We start from the raw sequence: 25,888 nt of genomic DNA on the forward strand, positions 1-25,888 counted from the left end.
ACTGAGCCAAACCGGTTTCGGCCAAGGATGCTTTTCTAATGATTTTCAGGAACAGTGCAAGAGAGGGAAAGACAGAGAGAAACATGGATGTGAGAGAAACACATCGATTGGTTGTCTCCTGCATGAGCCCCAACCAGGGCCTGGGCAGGAGGAGCCTGCAACCACTTCTGTACGTGTCCTTAAACAGAATTGAACCCAGGACCCTTTGGTTCACAGGCCGACACGCTATCCACTGAGCTAACCCGCCTAGAGCCAGGTGGGTGACGTTTGATCATGGTCCTTGCTGATTTGAAGATATATTGAAATATGCATGTCAAAATGTTATCAGAAGCGAAAGAAAAAAACAGACCATCAAATGGAAAAGTCATTTAATTCAAAAATCATACTTCCACTTGTTTTATTGGGATTGTCACATAAACCAAACAATTGTAAGAAGGCCAAGTTTCAAGGCCACTCAACAGAAATTGTACTTCTTTATAGATATGCTTTGTGATGCAAAAGCACATTATTTTAAAGCTTGAACATGGCAAAACTGTTTCATTAATAACAGGAGAAAAGTTCTATTCTAGTCACAAATTACTTTGTAATTACGGAATTGGATTCTACACACCAGTCAATATTCAATACTGAACTGAAGTTTAAAACAGTGCATTATTTATGATTTATAAAAACATTAAAGTGCCATTTTTTGAGTACTTTATTGATATTATACCACACTGCACTTTTATAACATACTCAAAGGTAGCCTAAATTATGAATTAAACATGCAGATATTTTCTTCTCTGAAACATGGTCCAGATGTCTTTTAGAGTGCTTCGGAACACTAGTCTAGTATTAACTACTAAACACGTATGCATTTGATCTTTTTTTCAAGATGACTTTTAATAAGTTAATATGGAATATAGCTGTAGATAGTAATCATTTAATATGGACAAAGTTTTAAAATGGCACTTCATTTACATGTCTGGTCATTTTGATAGTCAACAGCTTCTCTTGTTTCTTGAATTCTCAGCCTTTAATTCTTAAAGGCTGCAAAGGCTCAGTGACTGCCAGTTTATGTGAGTTTCTATGAGTATCTTTACATGTGCAAATGTGCACCATACATACATCCACAGACACATACTGATACATGTATACTTTAGAATCATTAGATGAACTACTTTCACAGGTACAAGGTTGACTCTGGCATCTGGATCTCCAAGGAGGCGCTCATAGGTGTCTGAACAACTTTGTAGGGATGGTCCATGCAGAATGGCGTAGGAAGTCTTGATCTCTCCAGGTTATTCCGACATCTTGATGACCAGTACTCTGGTTCTTACTACACTCAAGAGAATTTTGACCTGATAGTAACTGCTACCCTTATATGGGGTTTAGGGCAAGATGTTTCTATCTCGTCGGGTCCTGTACAACTTTTGTAAAAGGTATCAGTGGTGAACTTCTTTTGTGATAGATTTTTTCCCCTTCCTGTATTAAGAACTATATTTATACCTCTTAAAAAAAATTCGAAGTTCTTCAGTCTGGTTCGCCTTTTTCTTTCTCTCTGTTCCTATTGTTGCTTTACACCCAATACTTTCCCAAGAATCCGTGTGCTTCCACTAGAAGACCACAATTCAGCAAAGACTGGCTCTGAATGAAGTCTGCACTCTCTAAGGTCTCTCCCTCTGCTTTGGGGAGCTCTTTAGTTAGACAACCTGCTGGGTTCTGCTGTGGAATCGTGCACAGTGCAATGCGCTGCCGCTGTTGTCACTTTGACACTACAATTACAGAGTAGTTCTGCGCCTGGCAGATCAGTGTGGCTGCCAAACACATTTGAGCATGAGATAAATTTTTTAAACACCAGTACAGGGTGTGTGAGAGGACACCCAGCTAGCTTAAAGAGATGTGGGGCAGGGTTGTCTAGGTAATTGGTTACTGTCGAGTTTGCCAGAGATGACAGATAACTCCTGGGACGGAACACCTAGGACACTCCTTTGAAAGCCAGGCAGCTAAGAGGCTGTTTGGTTTCTTCAGTGCTGGCGACCCACTTGGGTGATGCGGTGGCTCATCAGACATTCAATACTAGGGAAACTGCAGGTGCCACAATGGCCACTGTTGTACCTGGCAGTCCTGCGTCTACAAAGATGGGTGGTCCAGACTTGTTTTTGGAAAGAAAAGCCAGTGGATGAAAGGTGCCAATAGTCAATCACAAATAGGTGGTCAAGTTATCATCAGTCAATTATTTGTCTCCCTATCACTTAATCATGGATGTCTCTGGAGTCAGGACTAAACTTTTGGTGAGACTGGGATTGCTGTTTTCAGGAGTCACAAATGCAGTTGATAGAAGGACTTCCTTTCAAGCCAGATAGGGCACATACAACGATGGGGTCCTGACCAGAGCCTGAGAGACCTTGTCACTAGGAACTTGACTGTCTTGATCTCTTTCTCTACCTCTGTTAATACAAAATCCTCAACAAGAGTGGATAAATTTGAATGGGCCTGAACAAGACATTTGGTCTGACAAGAAAACACATTGGCCGTTGAAATACTAAAACAGTAAGCTAAAAACTGGCTCCAATTAAGGAAACCAAGGAAGGAGGCTTATACTGGGTCTACCCCTATACCTTTGTTTTTGAAAAGAGAAGAGAATACCACCAATCTTGAGTGAATCAGGAATCTACTTGCCTGGGGGCAGGGGTTTAAAACTAGTTAGGACATGGCATTCTGTAGACTTCTGTGAGTACCTGAAGTGGGTGAGAGACTGATCTTATTACCCAAAAAAGGCTCAGGCTCTGTTAGCCCAGCAGATCTAGTTACAAAAGAAACTAGGCCCCCTGGGGAAGCTCAGGGACCTTGATCAACAATCTTCCACTCTAAAGCCTGGTCCACACCCCTAATCTGTCTTAAAGTTCTCCATTCAAGTAGAACCAATAAAGGGTTGGGGCAAGGGGAAAGAGTGGGGGAGAGAGGCAGAGACAGTGGAGATGGGAAATGTAGTTTTAGTCTCCAGAACACTTCCTATTTGTCAGCTCCTTTCATATGCATTTCTCCAGTTCTGGGGAGGGGTAAGCCTGGCTGGGCCAAGAGATAGAGCAGCCATCTGCCACAGGTCCAGCATGGCCACAAGGATGCTGGGAAGGGATCTACCTAAAAATTCTCATTAGCAGCAGCTCTATTTCCCCCTGGCTTCAAATCAGGGCCAACTGAGGAGGGAAGAACATGTTTCCAAGTGGTCAAGCCGGGCCCAAGTGTCCACTGATACGTTCCAGTGAGGACTCCCGGCCAGGGCCTGCACTTTTCCTCCATGTTAGTTCTAGTCAAGGTTCCACGGGGTGGTGACAATATAAAATGTGTTAAAAGCATCACATTGCACTCCTCCTATTTGGGAAGCACAGCAGAATAGTGTGCTTGTCTTCTCAGGCCCTTGGAACAGGTCCCTAGGCTATTCCAAGTCCACAGGGAGCAGGAGGAGTCTATTCATAAATTTCCTTCTTGGGTTTTCAGTGACAGCTTTGCTGAGTCCTATCTGGATTTTTCCCAGTCTTATTCCTTGCTCCCTGACCTGTCGTAGTGTCCCAACTGCTGCTGGGGGAGCTCCTGGGTGGTCGCTGGGTTACCCTGAACCCACAAACTGAGTCATGATGGCAAACTCCCAGTAACTTGGAAACCAGCTACAAACCTCTAACCGCACATTCTCCAATCCTCTTTGGAGTTTTTCCCTTTGTTTGGGGTTACAGGAAATCTGAGATGAACAGGAAGGGCATGAACATGTCCAGGGAAAGGGGAAGCCACAGTATAATGAGAACAAAAGATCCTAAGAAGCCAGTTTTCCTCAGAACTTGGACACACACAACATTTACAAATTCGCTTGGCTTCACTCATAAAGTCTTAGAAGATGTGCAGAAAAAGGTGTATGCAACTATCCTATATTCTTCTGTCCTGATATCCTGGGGTACCAAGAAACACACCTGAGAAGAAAAATGAAAAAAATAATCTAAGCTCTGGCCCCCTAAGCTGAGTAGGAGCAGGAGTTCTTGGCAAGATTCTTTGCCTGAAGATGCTCTTTCCATCGCCAAACCCAAAGCCCAAGAAATGCTCAAAACCACCTCTGGATAAAGAAGACTGGTGGGCATAACATCGATGTGTTATGTCCACTGACAAGAGCCAGAAGAGTGTGTACAGAAATACTTTTTCCTTCCTCAAGGCCAGGGAGGGGTGACCTTGACTCCCTTCAACAAGACTAATTTTCCTTCTTATACACACTTGTTCAGCAATTAAAGCTTAAAATGTGTGGGGCAACTAGCTTCAAGAATATCAAATATAAAACTTTGCCATATAGTATTTCAAATCACTCTATTTACAGTTTTATCTTTTCAAAAAAATGTAAAAGATACAGTAATCCAACACAATTCAAGTTTTTCTTTTCTTCTTTCAACTTCCCTAAAAAGGAATTCCAGGAGCAGGGCACACTCTGAAACGTGGCTGCCTTCGGAGAGGTCCAGGAGCCTGACAATCCATCAGTCTAGAGTTTGTCTACCCAGAGCCATGCTTGCAAAGACATTCAAGTGTGGAAGATCCTGGGGACTCTGTCCTTTGGAGGCCAAGTGAATCTGAGTGTCCAGGCCGAACTTCCCCACCCAACATCCAGCCCCTTGGGGACCAGGAAATGCCCACTTTCTATGCCTCAAGCTTTTGGTGTCCTCTTGAATCACAATGGCTCATGACATTAGTCTCATGCCTCAAAAGCCTGAGAAATAATTCCCTTTTTCTGAGAGGCAGTGAACATATATGTCCTTTTAAACAATAGACCATAGGGCTAGCCTAGGAACCAGCCCTGTAAACCACCAGGGCATCTGCAAACTGCCAGGGATGGTCAGTGATGGGATAGAGGCCAGATGAGGGCAGGGGCAAGGACAGGTAAACGGGAGGCCATTAGGGACTGAGGCAGGAAAGGGAGGGTGTCACCCATGGGGAGGCGGCATATTGCCCTCTAGGAAGCAAACACCAGTTGCATGGAAGAACAGAAATATTAAGCCTAGATGTAATTTAATCTCAAGAGGTTACTAAAGTTTACTCCAAATATATCCTGATGCTGCTGAAATAAATCAGAAAGGAAACAGTTCCCAGTTGCTATTCTTTCTGTCTGCCCTCAGCAGACCATTTCTTGATCTTTTGCGCCAGGTTATTGGAAAATCATTCAAAAAAACCACACAAAAGGGGGAAGAAAAAAAAAATGTGATGCAAAGAGAGTGTGTTATTTTTTTGGTTTGGTTTAGAGTAGATTGGGTTGCCATGGTTACGAGGCGATGGCAGCCCTCAGTGGCAGAGAAGTTCCTGGCATGGGAGGAGGGGAATGTGGGGTGTGTGTGCTCCCTTGCATGAGAGGACTGGACTGAATTCTGCTGATGCTGGGCCAAGGCTGTTTTGGAGATGGTGAGAGATTGGATCTTATGTAAACAGTGCTGTGAGCCCTCTCCATCCTGCATGCAAACAAATAGCCCCAGCTGCTGGAGCCCTGTGGGTCTCGAGGATGGAGAGGTGGGTGAGAGCGTCTGCTGTAAACAAGAGCAATGGCCTAGCCTGGATCTCGTAGCCCTGACCCAGCCCTACATGCTCTAAAGGATCTTCCACTTTCAGAAGGCTGGGAATTTGGGTAACTGTTGAGACAAAAGGAATGCTCCCCATTTGGGGGCTGAATGAGAGAGATGGCTGGGCCAGCCTTTCTCTTGGTTTTCAAAATCAAATGGCCTCCCCTGCTGATTTACTTCTGTTTCTTGCAACGACACCACAGGTCAGCTGAGATGATCGTGGGAATGGGTGACACCAAAGTTCGCACAAACACTGGTGTTGACAGGGAGCAGCAGAGTCAGTCACCCTGCACTTCTCGGCAGCAGAGAAATGGTCTGCAACACTGGACTCAGCAGTTGTCATGGATACCATGGAAAGCTCAGCAGTTCTGCTGGGCCCACGGTTAGAGGAACTCCACATAGTTCTCGGGAATGAGGCCCGTCTTTCCATTCAGAGTCCCCTCCAACCAGCCTGGCTCTTGAGATGGGTGAACTGTAACAGGAAGGGGAGAGAGCAAGAAGACATGACGTTACAGATAGGGCGGGAGGGGAATGTGTGCTGTTTCTCTGCGGATGTGAGGGTGAAGGAAGTTTGCTCAGTAAGTTACATAATCCAAGGGCTTGCTTAAACCAGAGCTTCTGAACCTTTTGTAGGACATAAGCCTTCTGATGATGGCTATTCTGGACTTCTTTCACAACAATAAAATGGAACAGAGATAGACATTACATATTCTGCATATAATTTTAAGGGTTTCATAGACTTCCTGAAGGTCCTGGTTTGAAGTTAAAAAAAAAAAAGGGACAAAAGTTAGGTTATAAGTCACAGTTATGGTGCTCCATCTGTATATTCATTTATGTATTCGTCCATCTGTCCATCCATCCGCCCATCCATCCATGTACTTATCTAGCTACCTAGTTTTGATCATGTGCCAAAGAGTGGCCATCTAGTAAAGGATTGCTAAGAACTAGCCTATAAAGATAACTAGCTTCTAATCATACATTTGACCCTTGCCTTCTGCTATTAATTTCCTTGCAAATTCCCTCTGCAGTCTTTTTGTTTGTCTTTGCATTTTATATTCTTTCAATAGCCTTCTCTCTGTTCCACCCATACCCTTTCTTAGCTTTCTTTCCTGTTCTCTAGAATGTTCGTCCCTTCTGTAAACAAGTCTGAAAGTGGTCCTCTTCCTCTCTCTGACAACTTTCAAAATGTCTCTCTGGTGTTTCAATATCCAAAGAATATATATCCACTTCTGTGACATTATAATCCATCTCCATGGAAACTACTGTGGTATTTCAAAGATTATATAAAATCCAGCTGAGTCTACAAAGTAGTCAAAGTAGGAAGAGAGAAAGAAGGAACTGCAGGACTTGGTGGGGGTGGGGGGTGTTCATGCTTATGAGCTGGGAATATACAAACCACGTGGGTGAGGCAGGGCATCTGCTATTAATGGACTAGGAAAACTTCAATTTTCCGAGATTGTTTGGAGAGAATAAATTTTCCCCTATTCCCTTCCTAGGCTAATTAAGTGACTTCCTGTGCTTGTTTTAGAAAAGCATTACTGCCAATGCCACTATACAAATCTAGCTTCAGCCTGTAGGGAAAGAAGCAGTAAGGGGAGTAAATGGGGAAGCAGAAGGACGCACACTGAGGCTTACAGAGCACGGTCAACCTTGTCTAGATCATGAACATTCCTGCAGGAAAAGACAAGGCCAAATATCTATGAGGTGGCCTTCAAAATGCATACATCATTTCCTCTCATTGGGCTTCAGGAATAAACCAAAAGTAACAAGGGTACTTTGTGGATTTATGAACCCCACATGAGGAAAAAATCTGGGAGGGCAATGTCTAGGAAGAACATAACACAGCTGAAAATCAACTTACTAGCCACTCCAATGGCCAACCTCTTTCATCTGCCCCTAGAATACCAGCATCCCTGCCTTCCACCTATCCATCCAGCTGATGTTGCCAGGACTGTTTCTGTTTCTGCACTTATTAAGTGGTAATAATAAAACTCTCTCCCCTCAGTCGGCTCTTGTGAGAGTTCAACATGGAGAAAGCACTCCACAGAATCAGGACACAGGAAATGCTCAGTATGGGTTAGTCAATAGGGGTCCTGTGTCATCCTGCCAGCCACCTGGACCAGACAGCAAGCATCTCTCCTGGTGAAAACTGGTGTAAACACCCACCTAAGCTTTGGGAAACCTCAAATGCTTAGATCCCCAAACAAACAAATCAAACTCACTCCCCCAAATAAAAGACCTAGAGAGAAGAACCAACCAACCAACCAACCAAACAGAAGAAAAATATGAGAAAGACGCCCCTCCCACTTTGTAGCAGAGCTCCCAGTGAGTTGCTACTCCACTGGAAGCATGAGTCCCTGTCTTTCAGACAGTTTCCAGGTCTGTCAGCTGTGCAAACACAGCTCAGGTGCTGAGGTGGCAGTGTCTGTAAACATTAGGCATGGAATTTGCAGAGCAAGGGAAGAATCGGGACAAAGGAGGTCCTCCAAATTGGAGAACAAGAGGGGTGTTACAGGGGGCTGCAGGGAACAATTCAGCCTTTGGGCCAGGCTGCTGCCTCACTGGAGTCTTCAAAACAGGTTTGATTAAAGGGGGGGAAACCCACCTCGAGGCTTATTAAGATTACAGGTCCCTAGGCCCCATGGTGCATCAGTTCAAGCAGAATCTAAGGAGTGGGGACTAGAAACCTTTATTTTAACTAATTCAAAGAAAGTTAAGGGTTATAGCTTTTCTGTACCACAATGCCTCTGTAATGAGGGTGGCAATAAGAACTGAAATGCAAATTTTCATTAAGTCACCGAGGAGGGAGACTGCACCAGCTCCCCACCCCACCTCTGCTTCCCTAACTAGTATTATATCATTCAACATTTGTCATTCCTCCTCTGTGCTTGATGAATTTAAAATGATAGAAGCTACCACCTAGAAATGGTGACTGGGAAACAGCCATGGGCTCAAAGCTTTAGGTATCTATTGACTCATTTGACCTAAAATATCCCTACTTAACAGATGAGGAAATGAAGGCTCAGAGAAGTAAGTTAACTTGTGCAGGGTCACAATGGTAGAGCCAGAATTTGAACCCAGCTTGTTTGACTCCAGAGCCTAAGCCTGTTCTATAATGGCATGCCTATATTCTACCAGAGAATGTAGTTCTTGAGGATGAGAATGATGGTACATATGTGGAGCACATACAAAGTCAAGCATGTGCTCGAGCCGTGAGTTTGACATGAGTGTACGAAGTGGAGGGTCTTTTTCTAAGTGCTTGGCCAGCATCACCCACTTTCATTTTCAGAATGACTACAGAGACGGTTCTATTATTATCCTCATTTTACTGATAAGAAACTGAGGTTCAGAGAGGTTAAGCATCTTGCCCCAAATTACACAGCTGGTAGATGATGGAGGTGGATCTAAAGCTAGAATGTGTGACCCCAGAGTCTGTGGTCTTAACCACGACCACTCTGGCTCAACCCAATGCTCTGGACATCAAAGATGCTCATAAGTACTTGTTGGGCTGAACTATATGCCAGTGTCCAGCCTTCTGAATTGCACCAGTGTCCAATGCGCTATGTAAACACACACGATGCTGTGGAGAGCTGCCTGGGAAGCACTCCAGCCCAGCAAGCATATAATAAATATACGCTGCTGCTGACATGGGTGCGCTTCCTGCCAACCACTTTCTCTCAGCTCTATCCATATAACACCACACACCCCTGTATATACAGCTCATGTTCTCTCCCCTCCTTCGCTCACAGTGGACAAGGTGCAAGTGTGTGACTAAGACCCTTAATGGCCAGCTGCCCCATGGAGAAGCAGCACCGACTGGAAGAGTGGAGTTTGGATGCATTTACTCATTTAACAAGTGTTTGTTAAGCACCTACCAGTGCCAGACAGTTCACATATTACAGAGCAAGCAAACAAGATTCTGCTCTTGGGGGAGGCATAATTTGCAAATCGACCGAACAGCAGAACGAGCGGTCACTATGATACACACTGACTACCAGGGGCAAACACTCAATGTAGGAGCTGGCCCCGGTGGTCAGTGCACTTCCACAGGGGGAGTGCTGCTCAGCCAGAAGCCGGGCTCATGGCTGGTGAGCGCAGCAGCAGTAGCAGGAGCCTCTCCTGCCTCCGTGGCAGCTGGACATCTCCTAAGGGCTCCCAGACTGCAGGAGGGTATAGGTCGAGCTGAGGAACCCCCCGTTATCTCCCCAAGTGCATGGGGCCTCTAGTCTATAATAAATAAGAAAGATATGTGGGTAGCTGTGTTCAAGTAAAGTCTTATTTACAAAAACAGGCAGTGGGTTGGGTTTGACTGGCAGATTACAGTTGGCTGACCCCACCTGAGAACATAAAGGCTTGTGAGGCTGGAGTGTATGGAGGGAGGGTCAGGAGGCCTGAGGGGCAGGCCCTGGACTGTGGAGGGCCTTGTCAATGATTCTCAGAGCTACGGGAGGCCCCTGGAGTATTTTAAGCAGGAGAATAATATGATGTGATTTCCATTTTCCAAAGGTCACCCTGGCTGCTGGGTGGAGAATGGGATGAGGGCAAGAGAATGGGAAGAGGCCAGTCAGGCAGCCGGTGGAAACACCAGGCGAGAGAGAGAGAGGCAGCTTGGGTTTGGTAGCAGAAAGGGCTGGGAGGCTGGAGACTCCATAGAGGAACCCCCTGCAGCCTACTGCCCGAGCGGCTTGGCGGCCCTGGGGAAGGTCCCCACCAGCCAAGGGGACCGGGGGCAGCCCTGCCTACACTCACATTGCACCCTGGACTCTGGAGACAAATGGATCCAGTCCATCTCCAATCTTGAAAAGAATTCAATTTTAGTGAACACCCTGTGACTTTTCCAGGTATTGCTAATCACGTAGCTTCAAGGTGAATAATGTTCCTGAGAACATGCGTTATTTCTCTTTCCAGTTACTGTTGGAGGTGCCGGCTCCTGGGGAAGTGGGCAGTTTCCGGGTAGATGGCAAGGGCTGCCATAGAGTTATTTCCGAGTATTGCACATCCACTCCCAGTTGCACAAAGTCCAAGCACTGACTGCACAGCACGGGCCCCTGGAGTCCAGCCTTGGGGATGAGTCACTACGAAACACCAGACTGTCCCCTCTTCCCCTCCTTATTTATTCTTCTTGGTCCTGAAAACACACACACTCATGGACTCCAACCCTGTCATTAGGAAACTTTCTTCGAATTGGACTGATAACTTCATCTAACAGCTGCAGAGCATTCTACACAAACAGTCCTTGCCTGTATCTCCAGCACTAAATTAACAAGACAGAACAAAGAAAGAGATCTCCCTGCCTGACGTGTAAATAGGGTTTTCCTCCTCTACTGCCTGTGAAGGGAAGGGGAAAACAGAGGATATGTAGCATTTCCCCAAAATTAGACATAATAAAATGCTATCAGCCAAACCAGTCCATAAAGTGGAGCAACATTTAGTCAGATCCTTCCTCTGCAGCTCGAACTAAACACTGAAAGGTGTCTTCTGGGCTGAATCTGGACTTTTGCTCTTCAGGGAATTGGAAAGGTCACTGGCATTGCTGATTAAAAACAAACGAGTGTCAGTGACCTCTGCCACGACTCCCAGAGGCCCCGGAGGCTTGGGCAATGCTGCTTCTTAAACCAGGCCTCCCTCGTGCTCATTTGGCAGGACGGGTCTGTGACGACTATGCGTGTGGGGTGGGAGAATCCCAGGGCTGCGAGGCAGAGCACCCGGATGGGGAGGAAAGGACCTGGCAGTTAAAATTACCTACTTATCTTTCCTTTTTCTTTTTGTGGTTAGCTCCTTAAACTACTTCAAACAGAAGACTTAAAAACAAATGGTAGGAATGTAAAATGCTGCATCCCTTTTGTAAAACAGCTTGGCAGCTTCTTAACCAGTTAAACATAGTTACTGTAGGACTCAGCAATCCCTTTCCTGGGTATATCACCAAAATGGAAAATACATGTCCTCACGAAGACTTGTACATGAATGTTTATAGCAGCCAAAAGTGGAAATAATAAAAATGTCCATCCACTGACAAAGGGATTAATCAAATGTGATATATTCATACACTGGAACATTATTCAGCAATAAGAAGGAATGAAGGTCTGACACATGATACAACATGGATGAACCTTGAAAAGATGCTAAGTGAAAGAAGCCAACTAGAAAGGCTACGTACTGTGTAATTCCATTTATATGAATTATCCAAGCAGGCAAATTTATGGTGACAGAAAGAATAGTGGTTACCTAGGCTGGACGGGGTAGGGTTAGAGGTACCTGGGACTTGACTGCTAAAGTGTACAGGATTTCTTTTGGGGGTAATGAATATATTCTGGAATTAGACAGTGGGTATGGTTGCACAACTCTGAATATATATATTAAAAAACAAACAAACCACTGAGTTGTACATTTTACATGGTTATCTTTTATGGATTGTGAATATCTCAACATCAAAGTTTTAAAAAATGGAAGAAGGCTTACACTCGAGAAAAGGAGTCACAAATCTCACACACACACACACACACACACACACACACACACACACCCTCCTTTGGGAGCTTAGACCAATTCTGTCCCTGCACTCAGGGGTCCTCTTTGTTGTCAGAGTGAACAGCTGGTAAGACCATGGCAAGTCCCTTGCCCAGGGGAACAGTGAATTAGGGTTTAGAGAACAGATCTTGAAACTCAATTCACCGGTGAAGGTGGGGCTCTCTCAAATCCTGGGAATCTATGGGCAGCCCCTCCCCTGCAGACAGAGCAGGACAAAGAATCCTGTATGCAGACCACTCTGGTTTGTCTGCTGTGGCAGCTGTGTTGCGTGATGGCTGGGTTGTGACTCGGCCATGTGGGCCTGTTCAGGGAACACTCACCAACAACATGGCTTTGGACAGCCCTCTGTGGACCCACTCTCCTGCAGGTCTTTTGGGGCCTGAAAGCCCCAGCTGCTCATGGGGGTGCTGGCTGTGCGCTCTGACTTGCAAAGGGCCCATGAAAATGGAGCAAAGGTTTAAGGACAGTGCTTTCGGGGCTCTGAGGACAATCAAAGAGGACACAAGCCCTACAGGCCATATGCAGTTATGGGCTCACACCGAGCCCTGCTGGCTGAGAAGGTCCAGCATTAGGCGTGAGCTGGGAACTCCCAGGCGCCCTGTGATCCATCATTTCCACCTGTGCCTGCTCAGAATCCCTGCCATGATGAGCGCAGGGACCATGCACCCGGGGCAGCCCCTTGGCATACAGATGCAGTCAAGGCTGGTCCCAGGAGCCCATCTCTGATCTGGCTTGGACCTGGAGGCCCTAACACAGAGCCAGGGCCCAGGAGTCAAGGTGATTACCTCCTACCCAGCGAGATCCAGGCCTGGGTCCTACCAGCTGTAAAGGAAAGACTGTCACCAAGAACTATGACAGCGTCAGGGTCTTGTCTAAGATGGATGGAATGATGACAATAATCACAATAATAATGTATTGAATACTGAGTATGTGTTGAGACCTATTTTATATATGTGATATGCATATCTCAATTTTCTCACAATCCTCTGTTCTCTGCTTGAGGTCACATAGCCAGGACTTGAGCTGGATGGAGTGGCCTGAATCTAGAGTTCCTGTTCTCCAGTGTTACCTGTGAGCCTTGACTGCCCTGTACTTCTGGGTCCCAGGCAGGCAGTAGGAGGGATGGTCCATGACCCTGTGCCAAGACTGCCCATATGGGCTGACCACACGTTTTTTTAAAATATATTTTTATTGATTTCAGTTAGGAGGTGAGAGGGATATATATATATTGTATATATATATCTCTCAATGATGAGAAAGAATAATTGATTGCTGCCTCCTGCACCTCCCCCCTACCCCCACTGGGGATCAAACCTGCAATCCAGGCATGTGCCCTGACCAGAATCGAAGCGGGGACCCTTCAGTCTGAAGGTCCACTGCTACTCTCATTTTGGGAAAGGACACACAAGCACACTCATTTTCAATCTTATCTATTCAACTGAGATTTTCCTTAGGCAGGGACTTAGAAGACTCCAGTTACTTATTTGCTGCCCCCATCTTTGTGAGGGACAAGAAAACTCACCATTATCGAAGACCGTGCCTGCGATGAACGAGAGCTCTGAGTCGTGCTCAGCTTTGCAGGCATACAAGGCTTTTGCCTTCCGGAACGGGGTGCTGTGTGAAGACAGGCGTTTAGTTAGCAATGTTTAAAAACCCTCTGAAAGCTCCAGATATTTCTCCTCGCTTCTTCCCCTTCATTGTGAGCCACCTGGTCCTCTGGGGTGGGAAGAGTCTAACCAGGTAACCAGTGGGTACAACATGAGGCGGAAAAGTTGCAAAGGTCACCAGGGAAAAGAGAGAGAGAGAGAGAGAGAGAGAGAGAGAGAGAGAGAGAGAGAGAGAGAGAGAGAGAGAGAGAGAGAGGGAAATATTTATCCAGAGAAAAGCCATGAATCCTGAGAAACTGCACTTCTTGTAGGGTGACCTTGTGCCAAGTTAAAACTTGACCCAGCAGTTACAGCAGCAGAACAGTGGGAGGGCAGGCTGGAGAGGAGGGAGGAAGGGTGGAGAGGACTTCCAGAGTGCACAGAGAACACTCCCAGCAGAGCCTGCTGAGAGCGGGCAGTGCTCAGTGAGTCAAAAAGGAGAAATTCCAGCAAAGCCAAGTTTCCACTCTGGGCCACAGGCTGACATCAGCTTCTCCAAATGTTACTGATTTCTCATGGGGCTGGTGGAGCAGGATTCCAGAGCTGGAACTCCCTGACCGCCAGGGAGGGCAGGGAATAGACAAGGTATGCCAGTGAGTGGTTACACACGTGAGCATGTGTGGGAAGAAGGGAGGGGGGGCACAATGCATTTCCCCCCCCTTCTCATGTCCAATGAATGTTGACAACTGCTCTCATAGTGTCTCAAAATCACCTGGGGAGCTTTTAAAAAACTGCAGATGGCTGGGTTCTAGCCTGGCTTGCAGATATGAATAGAGAGGCATCAGGATTTTAAAAAGGTCTCCAAGGGACTCTGGTGTGCAACAGGGCTGAGAACCACTGTTCTAGAGTTGGGGTGGAAACACTTTTTCTGTAAAGGGCCAGACAGGAAATGTTTTAGGCTTTGTGGGCCATATGGTCTCTGGTATAATTACTCAACTCTGCATTGTAGCCCGGAAGCAGCCATAGACAGCCTGTAAGCAAGTATGTGTGGCTGGGCTTCATCAAACGCTGACTACAAAAAACAGGTGGTGGGCCAGATTGGACCCACGGACCACAGAATGCGAACTCGTGTCCCAGAGAGTAAACTGTGAAAACAGGTAAATCCTATTAAGTTCTATAAAATTCTGCTTTGACATCCAACTAGTTCCGAATGATCTATGGAATTCTCAGGGTCATAAGAAAAATTACATTTAACAGCCAAGTTGGCTCTTTATTTGATAAAAGCAATTTCCTCCTCCCTCCAAGCCCTCTGAGGAAGCTCATGTAGGAGTTCCAGAGCAGAATAGCAAACCAGACATAGGTGCTGTGGGTGAGACAATTCCTGGAGGCATATTCAGTATTATTTTATCTTCATGTGATTCATGGGAGGCCGCAAGGAGCCAGTGGTGCTAAGCCTCCCATGATGCACCGATTTCTAGGGACCAAATGAGATATAGCTGAGGAATGGTTGGTGTCCGGTAAATCCAGACAGACTCCGAAGGGGTGGGGCATGGTGGGTCATTCCGGAATTGTTATTTCCTGGAATCACCAAGACAGCTACCCTTTGGGAAAGAGAAGCCCTGGATGGTTGGACACCCATCCCAGGGCCAGGCATCTGGAACTTCTAGTCTGGCCTCCTTGAAAACGGAAGGAAAGAGGGCTGAAAAGGTCTACTGGGCAGAATGATAAGAGTAAATGACTATCCAGAATTTGTTGCCACGGTGCAGTTTACTGCATTCTCTCTGGTCTTCTAGTAGCCACGAGATGATGGCCAGGTGGGAGAAAATAGGGAAACTCAGGAAAAAAAGGAAGTGGGACCTCTGGGAATGAGGGAAAGAACAGCCTTTAGAATTCATCAGCTCCAATGGAAAAGAGTTCTTTCTGGGTAATTATCATTAACCAGAATAAAGTTCAGAACGAGGGGCACATTCTGTGAGATAACCAAACCCAGTCAGTGTATTGACCATCAAGGGCCAACTATCCCACCTGCAACTTTCCGGGAAGAAAAAATAGTTTTTGTTTTTGATTTTCCTTCCTTCCTTCCTTCCTTCCTTCCTTCCTTCCTTCCTTCCTTCCTTCCTTCCTTCCCTCCTTCCCTCCTTCCCTCCTTCCCTCCTTCCTTCCTTCCCTCCTTCCCTCCTTCCCTCCTTCCCTCCTTCCTTCCTTCCTTCCTTCCTTTCTGGGAGTGGGGAGCAGAGAGAAGTCACCTGGCTGTGAAAAGTGCTAAATCACCTAATCCCTATACTGACAAGTAGAGCCCTTCCTGACATGGAAGGTGGAAGGAGAGCTCAGTGGACATTAGCCAGGCCACTGCACCCTGAGGACAGGGCAGAGCGGGTGAGGAGAGCCCCAAGAGACTGAGTTCAGGGAAATAAAAGGTGCGGGAAAGATCAGCTGAGGCCAGGCCCCTTCAGCTGAATTTTCATAGTGGTTACTTATTAATCTCATTAAATAAAGGGATTGGGAACAAATAGGGGCAAGCCAGGGAAACCAACTGGGATATCTGGTAGGAGGAAAGCTGAGGGTAAAGTGCCCAACTATTAGGCTTTTGGAATTGAATAGTGAAGTGACAATGAAATAGAACAATAAAAATAAACACAGCTCTGGCCGGTGTGAATCAGTCGGTTGGAGTGTTGTCCTAAGAAATGAAAGAAAGGTGTCAGGTTTGATTCCCAATCACATACCTAGGTTGCAGGTTCGATCCCTGGTCAGGGTACATTCAGAAGGCAACCTAACCATGTTTCTCTTTCACATCGATGCTTCTCTCTCTCTCTAAACATCAATGAGCGGGCCCTCCTCAGGTGAGAATTAAAAAAAATAATTGTAAAAATAAATAAATAAATAAAAACAAAGGTCAGGAAAGGGCCTTGCTTTTCCTTCAAATTAATAGGTGACTGATGGTCTGTGAGAAGTTCTCTTCCCCTGTGACTTATCCCGCCCCCCCTTGGGACATGCACAGAGATGGGAGGAATGGCAGAAGGAGACCACCTCCATTCTCCAGGACAAGGGCTGCCAAGTAAAATATAAGATACCTAGACAACTTTGGATTTCAGATCAATAAGGGATACTTTCTAGTATAAGTATATCCCAAATATTTCAGGAGACATACTTACACTAAAAAAACACAACAAAAACAAACAAACAAACAATAAAAAAAACACCCACAAACAAACAAACAAAAAATCAAAAAATCTTTTGTTGTTTATCTATAATTCAAATGTAACTGGGTATTCATTTTATTGGATGAATCTGGCAACTTTACCCAGAAAAGAGTCTTATCATTTTTAAAAGTGTGTCAGCTCAGCAAGTCCAGTGTCCCATGCCATATTCCCTGCAAAAGCCTTGAACAGTTTGCTTTAGGTAGGGCTCCTACCCAAACAGCTCTTGTTTGCAGGATTTGGCTCTGAGCAAAAAAATAAAAAATCCCTAGCAAGCATCTTTGGTTCTTTGGCTCCCTCTTCTCCACTGTGCCTCTCAGCACTGAACATAGAGAGCCTGGGGTGCCTTCGGCTGCTCCTGTAACAGCGCCCTTCAGATCTTAGCTGGGCCTTCAAGGGCATGAACAAGTTTGGAACCCTTTGCCAGTTTATTTTTCATTTTTGCCTCTGAGCATGGCACCAGGCCAGGAAAGCACTCAGAGGAGTTTTCCTCAAATGCCCTTGCAAGCCTATCAAAATGAAGACCCACTCTCCATGGTATGGCATGACAGGGAGGTGGGGCCTGATAGATTGGCAGGATACAATGGCTTAATCACTTAGGTACCATTTCCAGAGGCCCCTGTGCAAATGCAAGTTATGGGTTTGGGGCTGGGTGCTTTTCTGGGGTTACGAATGAAAGGCAGCCACGTTTCTGAGCTTGAACTAACAAGCACTAAAGTTGCTTTGAAGAGGGGAGAGGAAGCCACTTCTAGGCGAGACTAAGTGGACATTTAGGAGACCATTAATTAGGTGTAATAAAGTACTTATTTTTATCTTTTCTCCTAGGAAAGGAAATCTGAAGTTCACATTCTGGAAGTAGATTTGGGGGAAGGCCCCATTGGACCTGAATAATAGGTATACACCCCAGTTCTTGGCTCTATATTGCTACGGCAGTTATGGGATTTTAACCCCTCTTTGTTGGCAAGCTCTGATGTGCTAGATCCCTACTACTGTCCATATCCGTGCTCACCTTGGCATACCAGTACATATTTATCATAGTTCAGTGAAAGCTAACTGTAAGCCATACTCAGCCTTGCATATATCAAAATGGTAGCTTCCTACAGGGTTGTGGAACAGTATCTTCAAATGGTGCTGCTCTAACCATGGCCCGTAAAGGCAGTGCTGAGTAACCATGACCCAAAACACAGCAGTGAGAAGCTTCTATTGCTCAGTCCTCTGCCAAAGCTCAGACACACACACAAAAAAGTGAATAATCTCAAAGCAGAGAGTATATTTCAGCTTTTTAGCTGAATGATTCTACTGTCCTGAGTCTCCTAATTTATCCTGTCCAAGAAGCCAGTGTCTTGAATTTTTACTCCTTTTTTATCAAAACGACCAAGTCTCTGTTATGAGTGAGGGAGGCATTTGGAAGGTAACTGTCTCTGGTCGCTGTGGTTTGCTCTGGTTCAGGTCCTCATGGATAATCAGTGATCTAATCAGATGCATTAATGCCATATCTACCATATCTAGTGTTCTAGAAAGTTGACATTTCCCAAAGTGCCCAGAATGTGTCTAAGAAATAATTAGGAAATGACTTGTGTCAGGAAAATATGATTTGAATATTTACCTCATTCCTGGGTGAAGATAAAAGGATATACTGAAAAGTTATCTTTCTCATTCTGGGACAAAGCTAGGTACAATAGAAACCCTCCAAGACCAGGACAGGCTCTGGGGCTGAAAGTTTCACAGAACCTTGAAGTTGGGACCACCCATATGTTTGACAGAAAGATTGCGGGGCTGAGGGCAGTAGTCCTGAATTCTGGATTGGCTCTAGTTTAGCCACGTGACTGTACAAATCACCTCTTTGTGCCTTAGTTTTCTCTCCCTGTCATAGGGTTCAAGGCATTTCTTCTCTCATTCTCATACAAGGATAGAATGAAATGATATTATAGATATAAAAGTATGTGGAGGACAATAAAGTAATATATACACATCTGTGTATAAAGAGCATTGAGTTGTTGTTTTTCTAAGTGAGACTCATCTTTATAAATTATTTAAGCCTCTCTGTTGGACCTGTCCCTTAGGAAAAAAATCAGCTAGGAGAAAAAGATGGATGAGAAAATACTGCCAAGGCCCAAAATGCTTATGAGGCTTATAATTGGGCTCTACATTTTGACTGTTGGACAGCAGAGACTAAGTTTGAGAAACACACATAGCCGAGGACCTTTATAGTAGAGGGATCCTTCAGGGTTCTCATTAGTTAATTATTTTCCTGCAATTAAATAGCTTCTTTTCTTCAAAGAACTCAAGTGCAGAGAATTAAGTCTGGACATGACCAAAGTGAGGAAAACTATAGCATGGGCCTTGGGGAGAGGAACTAAGTCAATCCTCAGAAAGAGGTGTTGGCTGCTCCCATGAGAGCTAACAGTTCATTGTACATGGAGACAGGAGTAGGCTGGGAGCACTGACGATTCCTGGGAGTGCATAGAGGGAAGGAGCTGGCCATGAACAATTTAAAGAGAAATCACTTATTTATTCTGGTTTATATTCTGGTTTATATTCATCTCTCTCCCAGTGGTCTGGTCTCAGCAATTAGGTGTCAGTACTCAGTGGCCACAAAGAAAAAAAATGTTGCCTGACGCTACCTAATAAAAATGAGGGAAGAAAAAGCCAGCACATGTCTCAGCACTGTTCCCTCTCAAATCATCTAATACCAAAGCACAAACAGCTCCATGACTCAGAGTGAGCCACATAGAAACCCATTCAGGAGGCACTCTTTCCCCAAACTTTAAGCATCACAGATTATTTTTTAAAATATATTTTTATTGATTTCAGAGAGGAAGGGAGAGGGAGAGATAGAAACATCATTGATCAGCTGCTTCCTGGATGCCCCATACTGGAGATCGAGCCCCCTGCTGGAACATGTGATCTGACCAGGAATCGAACTGTGACCTCGTGGTTCATAGATCAACAGTTAACCACTGAGCACACCGGCAGGGCAACTATCACAGATTATTAATTCAAACAGAAGGAAGGTTCCGAAGGGTGTGGAAAAGGCCAGGCTGGTTCATGAGAATGGTTCCTCCCAGCTTTGGCTCTTAGGCTGGAATTGGGGGAGTGGGGGTGCAGAGGCTGGCCACCCGCTGTCTCTGACCGCCTCTGGATAAACGAACTGGATTGGCCATGATCCGTGACTTTACCTGGAGTCTTCACAAACTGCTTCTTCTGGCCTGTCAAAAAGCAAGTGCAGATTTGGATGGCAGGGAACAAAGTTGACGAGGAGGCTGAACACTGCATGAAGAGAGGACCAAGCCAATGAGAGAACAACGGCAGCAACAGAAAACCAAACAAACCCTGCCACAGACCTGATGGGGGATGAGTCGCTGGACGTGGATGAGGTGGGCATAGGGCTGGATGGCGCCGAGAACATGGGCCAAGATGGCGAGAGGGGTGAAGTTGGGCTTGGATTCGGGGGGCTGCAAGACATAACAACCAGAAAACTCATCAGCACACAGGGAAACCACAGTGGGAGCACAGGAGGTCCATGGAAGGCCACATGATGGGGAGCTGGAGCAACTAGAGAAGCACTGAACCCAGACATGTCACCAGTGCCAGTCAGTTCTTCCAGCTAAAGCTTGTCCGGTAATCCTGGGAGCATTACTGTGCCTCCTTGCCCTGCATGATAGCTGCTTTCTCGTGACAGGAGCTTCACCAGTTGTGTCCATTGTGCCTTTGTCCAAAGGTGATAAATGCTCTGAACCCACATATGGGAGTTCCCACATCCATACCCTATCCCAGGCCTAAGTCTGGGGCAGGGCTAGCTTATAATCAGCCTTCAGCTTCCCCTACTGCATGAGAGTTTTTAAAGTCATGTCTCAGCAAAAATGACCATTTTTTCCAGGCCACACAGGCTATTGAGCCAGAAAACAATTTCCTGTTTACATTTTTAACTAAATGGGCTGCCTGCCATTTGGAGAGCCGGAGAAGTACCGTGTTTGAAAAATGGCAGTGGATGGAGGATGTGTCTGGAAAGGACACACACCTTATAGTTATGGGCAGTGAGCTGTTTCTCTGAGGTTTGCTTTCCAGGTTTGCTCTTTCTCTTTTCATAGATTCTGGGCATTTTGATGCTCAAAGAAAAATGCCAGAGGGGAGGCAGTAAAAAAAAGAGGAATGGAAACCTCGAATCTGTCATCTTGTTCTTTGGTGTCTGGCTGATCAAAAGTTTGGAGAGGAAAGGTTAAAATTATTCACTAAAATATGGTTTGATTTTAATTGGTCATGCTAGTCCTTCGTCTTCTTTCCACAAACAAACAAACAAACAAATAAACAAACAAACATTTCAGCAACTCTGTAAAACTGCATGCAATCCCAGATAGTGAGAACACCAATGACTGAGAAAACAATGTGGGGACCACCTGGCCACACCACCACCTGCAGCCCCTGGACCTCAGCCAATGCTGGACTGTTTGGTTCAAGCACTTTGTAGAGCAAAAATGACAGCACTCTCATGTAGGGAACAGACTTTCTCAACAAAGTGGGGATTAGCAAGAACATATAAATATACTACTTAATGGGACATACCCAATTCCGACAGGAGACTTAATTATGGCTCTAATTACCTGGAGTTGCAACATAAATTCCTATGGCAATATGCAGTAAAAACCCATTGTGTGAGTTCATCAGATAACCTCATACTAAATGAATGAAACATTATGAAATGCTATCATGTGTATTACATTTTTAGAATATAAATGCTACGAGGTGGGGATTTTTGTCCATTTTGTTTACAGCTTATCTCCAGAGTCTAAAATAGTGCCTGAAGTATTCAATAAATAATTACTAAGTGAATTAGTGAATCTTGTTTAGCCCACCCAACAAGTCAAAAGGCACTACTGTAATTCATGCTACACAGTTGTGGAAACCTGGGCCATTTTGAGGCTTGTCCGAAGATGCTTAGCCTGTTAAGTTATGAGAGGTTCATACCCCAATGCCTGACTCCAAGCCTCTGGTATAACAAGACTCGCTCCATTCCTCGATGCTATGCCAAGTGTCTTCACAGACTCAGCCATAGAACTAGAAGCCTTCTGAATCACTGATTTATGACTTTCCATTAGATGCCAACCATATTTGCAAGGGAAATTGGGAATGCAGTAACAGACTCAATAAGACTCAACAAATTGTAATTCCAACAAAATCCCCAATCCTGCCTCCAGACTTCTGTCTGCTAGATTCATCCAGCAGATGGAATCCATAAAATATAAGAGATTAAAATAGAAAAGGATGCCTTTTTCTCCCATTAATTCAGCAAAGACTAGTAAGGGAAAATTTAGTATGATCAAGACAAAAAAGTGGAATACGAGTTAGTATTTGCCAAGGTTTCTAACTTCAAGAACTTATGATGTATTTGACAAGATGGCACAAATTTAAAAACAATTGCAGGTGCTAAAATCCTCAACAAAATATTAGCAAACGGATCCGCAATACATTAAACAAACAAACAAAAACAAACAAACAAACAAAAAAGCCATACACCATGATCAAGTGGAATTTATTCCTGCGATGCAAGGCTGGTTCAACAGCTGCAAATCAATAAATGTGATACACCACACAAACAAAATGAAGGATAAAAACCACTGATCATATTGGCAGATGTAGAAAAAGCACCTGATAAAACCCAAAACCCATTTATTATAAAAACTCGCAGCAAAGAGGTAATAGAAGGAAACATATCTCAACATAATAAAGTTTATATATGACAAACCCACAGCCAACATCATACACAATTGGTAAATACTATAAGCATTTCCCTTAAGACCATATCCAACATAGTACTGGAAGTCCTAGCCACAGCAGACAAGAAGAAATAAAAGGCATCCAAATTGTAAAGGAAGAAGTAAAACTGTCATTATTTGCAGATGGTATGATACTGTATATAGAGAGCCCTAAAGATCATCAAGAAACTACTAGTACTGATAATTGAATTCAATAAAGTAGCAGAATACTAAATAAATATCCAGAAACCAGTTGCATTTTTATATACTAAAAACAAGCTATCAGAAAGGGTAACTAAGAAAACAATCCCATTTACAGTTACATCAGAAAATAAAATACTTAGAATAAATTTAACCAAGGATGTAAAAGACATGTACTTGGAAAATTAAAATGAAGAAAGGCAAGATGATACAAACAAGTAAAGCATATACCACTTCATGGGTAGGAAGATGTAATATCATTAAAATGTCCACATTACTTAAAGCAATATAGTATAGATTCAATGAAATTCCTATAAAAATACCAATGACATATTTCACAGAACTAAAACAAATATTCGAAAAATTTATATAGAACCACAAAACACCTCGATTAGCACAGCATTATTGAGAAGAAGAACGAAGTTGGAGGAATCATACTATCTGCTATGAAACCATACTACAAGGCCATAATAATCAAAACAGCATAAAACAGTAGATCAATGGAACAGAGAATCCAGAAATGAACCCACACCTATATGGTCAATTAATATTTGACAAAGGAGATAAAACATAAAACGTACAATAGAATAAAGATAGTATATTCAATAAATGGTGTTGGAGAAATTGGACAGATATGTGCAAAAAGTGAACATATATCACCTTCTTAGACCATACACAAGAATAAACTCAAAATGGATTAAATACTTAAACATTAGACTCGAAACCATAAAAATCCCAGAAGTAAACATAAGTAGTAAAATCTTGTATATTTCTCGTAGCAATATTTTTTCCTGATATATCTCCTCAGGAAAGAGAAACAACAACAACAAAAAAATTTATATCAAACTAAAAAGGTTTTGCACAGCAAAGAAAACCATAAACAAAATCAAAAGACAGCCCACTGAATAGGAGGACATATTCGCCAATGTTACATCTGCTAAGGGGTTAATATCCAAAATTTATAAAGAACTTATACAACTCAACAGAAAATAAGCAAACAACCCAGTTAAAAAATAGGCAAAGGACCTGAACAGACACCTGTCCAAAGAGGACGTACAGATGTCAATAGGCAAGAAAAGATGTTCAACGTCACTAATCATCAGAGAAATGCAAATTAAACCACAATGAGACATCAATGAGCTATCACCTCACACCATTAGAAAGGCTATCATCAATAAGTCCACAAAAAAGTGTTGGCAAGATGTAGACCCTTGTGCACTGCTGGTGGGAATGCAGATTGATGCAGCCACTATGAAAAGTGGTATGAAGTTATCTTAAAAAATTAAAAACAAAACTGGGAATATCTCCAAAAAGCTGGGAAACTAATTCAAAAGATTATAGGCATCCTATGTTTATTGCAGCATTATTTTCAATAGGCAAGATTTGGAAGTAGCCCAAGTGACCATCAGTAGATTAGTGAATTAAAAAGCTGTGGCATTTACAAAATGGAATACTGTTTGGGTGAGAAAAGGAGGAGGAGGAGAAGAAGGAGGACGAGGAGGAGGAGGAGGAGGAGGAGGAGGAGGAGGAGGAGGAAGACGAGGAGGAGGAGGAGCAGGAGGAGAAAGAAATATTACTCTTTATAACAGCATGGATGGACCTGGAGAGCATTATGCTGAGTTAAATAAGCCAGTCAGAGAAAGAATGACTTCTTTCATGTGTAGAATCTAATGAACCAAGTAAACTAACAAACAAAATAGAAACCAACTTATAGAGAACAAACTGACCACTATCTGAGGGGAGGGGAGTTAGGGGGTTGAGTGAAAATAAAGGTGAAGGGATCAAGAAAAAATAAACAAACAACTCATAGATACAGACAATAGCATGGTGATTACCAGAGGTAAAGGGGGTGGGAAGAGGATACAGGGTGATAAGTGGTGATAGCAGGAGACTTGGCTGCTAGTGGTGAGCACACAATACAATACACAGATGATGCATTATGGAATTGTACACCTGAACATGTATACTTTTGTGAACCAATGTCAACCCAATACATTCAATTTAAAATAAATAAAATCACCCCTCTTTTAGAAAACAAACAGAAATAACACACAGAAAAAAACTAAAAACTGTTGTATAAGATAGTGGATTCATTGCTCTATTATTAATACCTGTTCCCACTTGATCTAGTCTCTAGTCCTAGGAGAAAGTGCAGCCTTGTTTCTATGTGCAGTCCTCATGGCTGTCGCTGGTAAGAAAGGCATAACTTTCTTAGTCCTCTCACCACAACCCACCTCACTAGATAATGGCCCAGCAGGCACCAATGACCTGGTGATGACTTCCCAACTGCAGCCTGGCCCAGGAACCTGAGTACTGATCAGGACAAACTTGGAGGGTCAAGAGTGCAGCCCAGGCCCAGAGGCTGGGACTCATCTGGTCCTCTGGGCAGTGGTCAACATAGGACAATTAAAAAGTCCTTAGGACTGTTTTTGAGAAATGTTTTCCCTTTTTAGCGGCTTATATAAGTAGGAAACATCCCCAGTTTCCTACCTCATCTATATCGAGAATGATGCCTTTGGCTAAAGGCATGGTTGGCAACATAGTCAATGAACATAATTGGGTTTGAAATGTTTTCTCATGTCCTTGGATATCTCAGTGGGTTTTGGCTAGACGAACATGGCTGAGATTATCTGGGGGGTGTAGCTGGAATGCAGGTGTTTTTCATAAAACTGTAGGAATGTACTCAATCCCCATGTCAACTGCCACAATATTAACTGTAATTTTTACCAACTAACAAAATTTAATTTGTGTTTAGTTATAGCAATAATACTATGTGCTATAAAATGATCACAATTTAAATTTATGACCACTCTGTTTTAATATAACAATAAAACACCACAGTTCTTCTATGATTTTTTAAACTACTGTTTATTTGTGCTTCAGAGCCACATCAAGAAAACTCACTGTCACCAATACCATTGAACATTTTTATGTACCACATGATTGATGTCTGTAGTGGAAGAATGACTGTAAACATATAAATGCTCCTCCAAGGAACAGGCAGCACGTTACATTTTAGCTTTGATGCAACTCAGAAAACACAAAAGGGGGAAATAAGG

At 43.9% G+C, this 25,888-nt stretch overlaps 1 protein-coding gene across 4 annotated transcripts in view; it reads right to left on the bottom strand.

Moving 5' to 3' along the window:
* Window positions 1-351: 351 nt before the first annotated feature.
* The window catches only part of ARHGAP26 (Rho GTPase activating protein 26), a 408,339-nt gene continuing 382,802 nt past the window's right edge, over window positions 352-25,888 (bottom strand). Inside the window, exons 21-24 of one of the 4 annotated variants that reach the window (XM_036423209.2) lie at window positions 20,220-20,330; window positions 20,055-20,084; window positions 13,615-13,706; window positions 352-6,036 (exon numbers count right to left, since the gene is read on the bottom strand). In XM_036423209.2, the coding sequence (XP_036279102.1) occupies window positions 5,948-6,036; window positions 13,615-13,706; window positions 20,055-20,084; window positions 20,220-20,330 (322 nt within the window). In that variant the 3' untranslated portion in view covers window positions 352-5,947. Of the gene's footprint in view, window positions 6,037-13,614; window positions 13,707-20,054; window positions 20,331-25,888 lie in introns of all 4 variants that reach the window. The other 3 variants (XM_036423210.2, XM_036423208.2, XM_036423211.2) reach the window with 3 other exon arrangements.

This window comes from Pipistrellus kuhlii, unplaced genomic scaffold (genome assembly GCF_014108245.1).
Source record: "Pipistrellus kuhlii isolate mPipKuh1 unplaced genomic scaffold, mPipKuh1.p scaffold_m20_p_8, whole genome shotgun sequence".
Classification (NCBI taxonomy): domain Eukaryota; kingdom Metazoa; phylum Chordata; class Mammalia; order Chiroptera; family Vespertilionidae; genus Pipistrellus; species Pipistrellus kuhlii.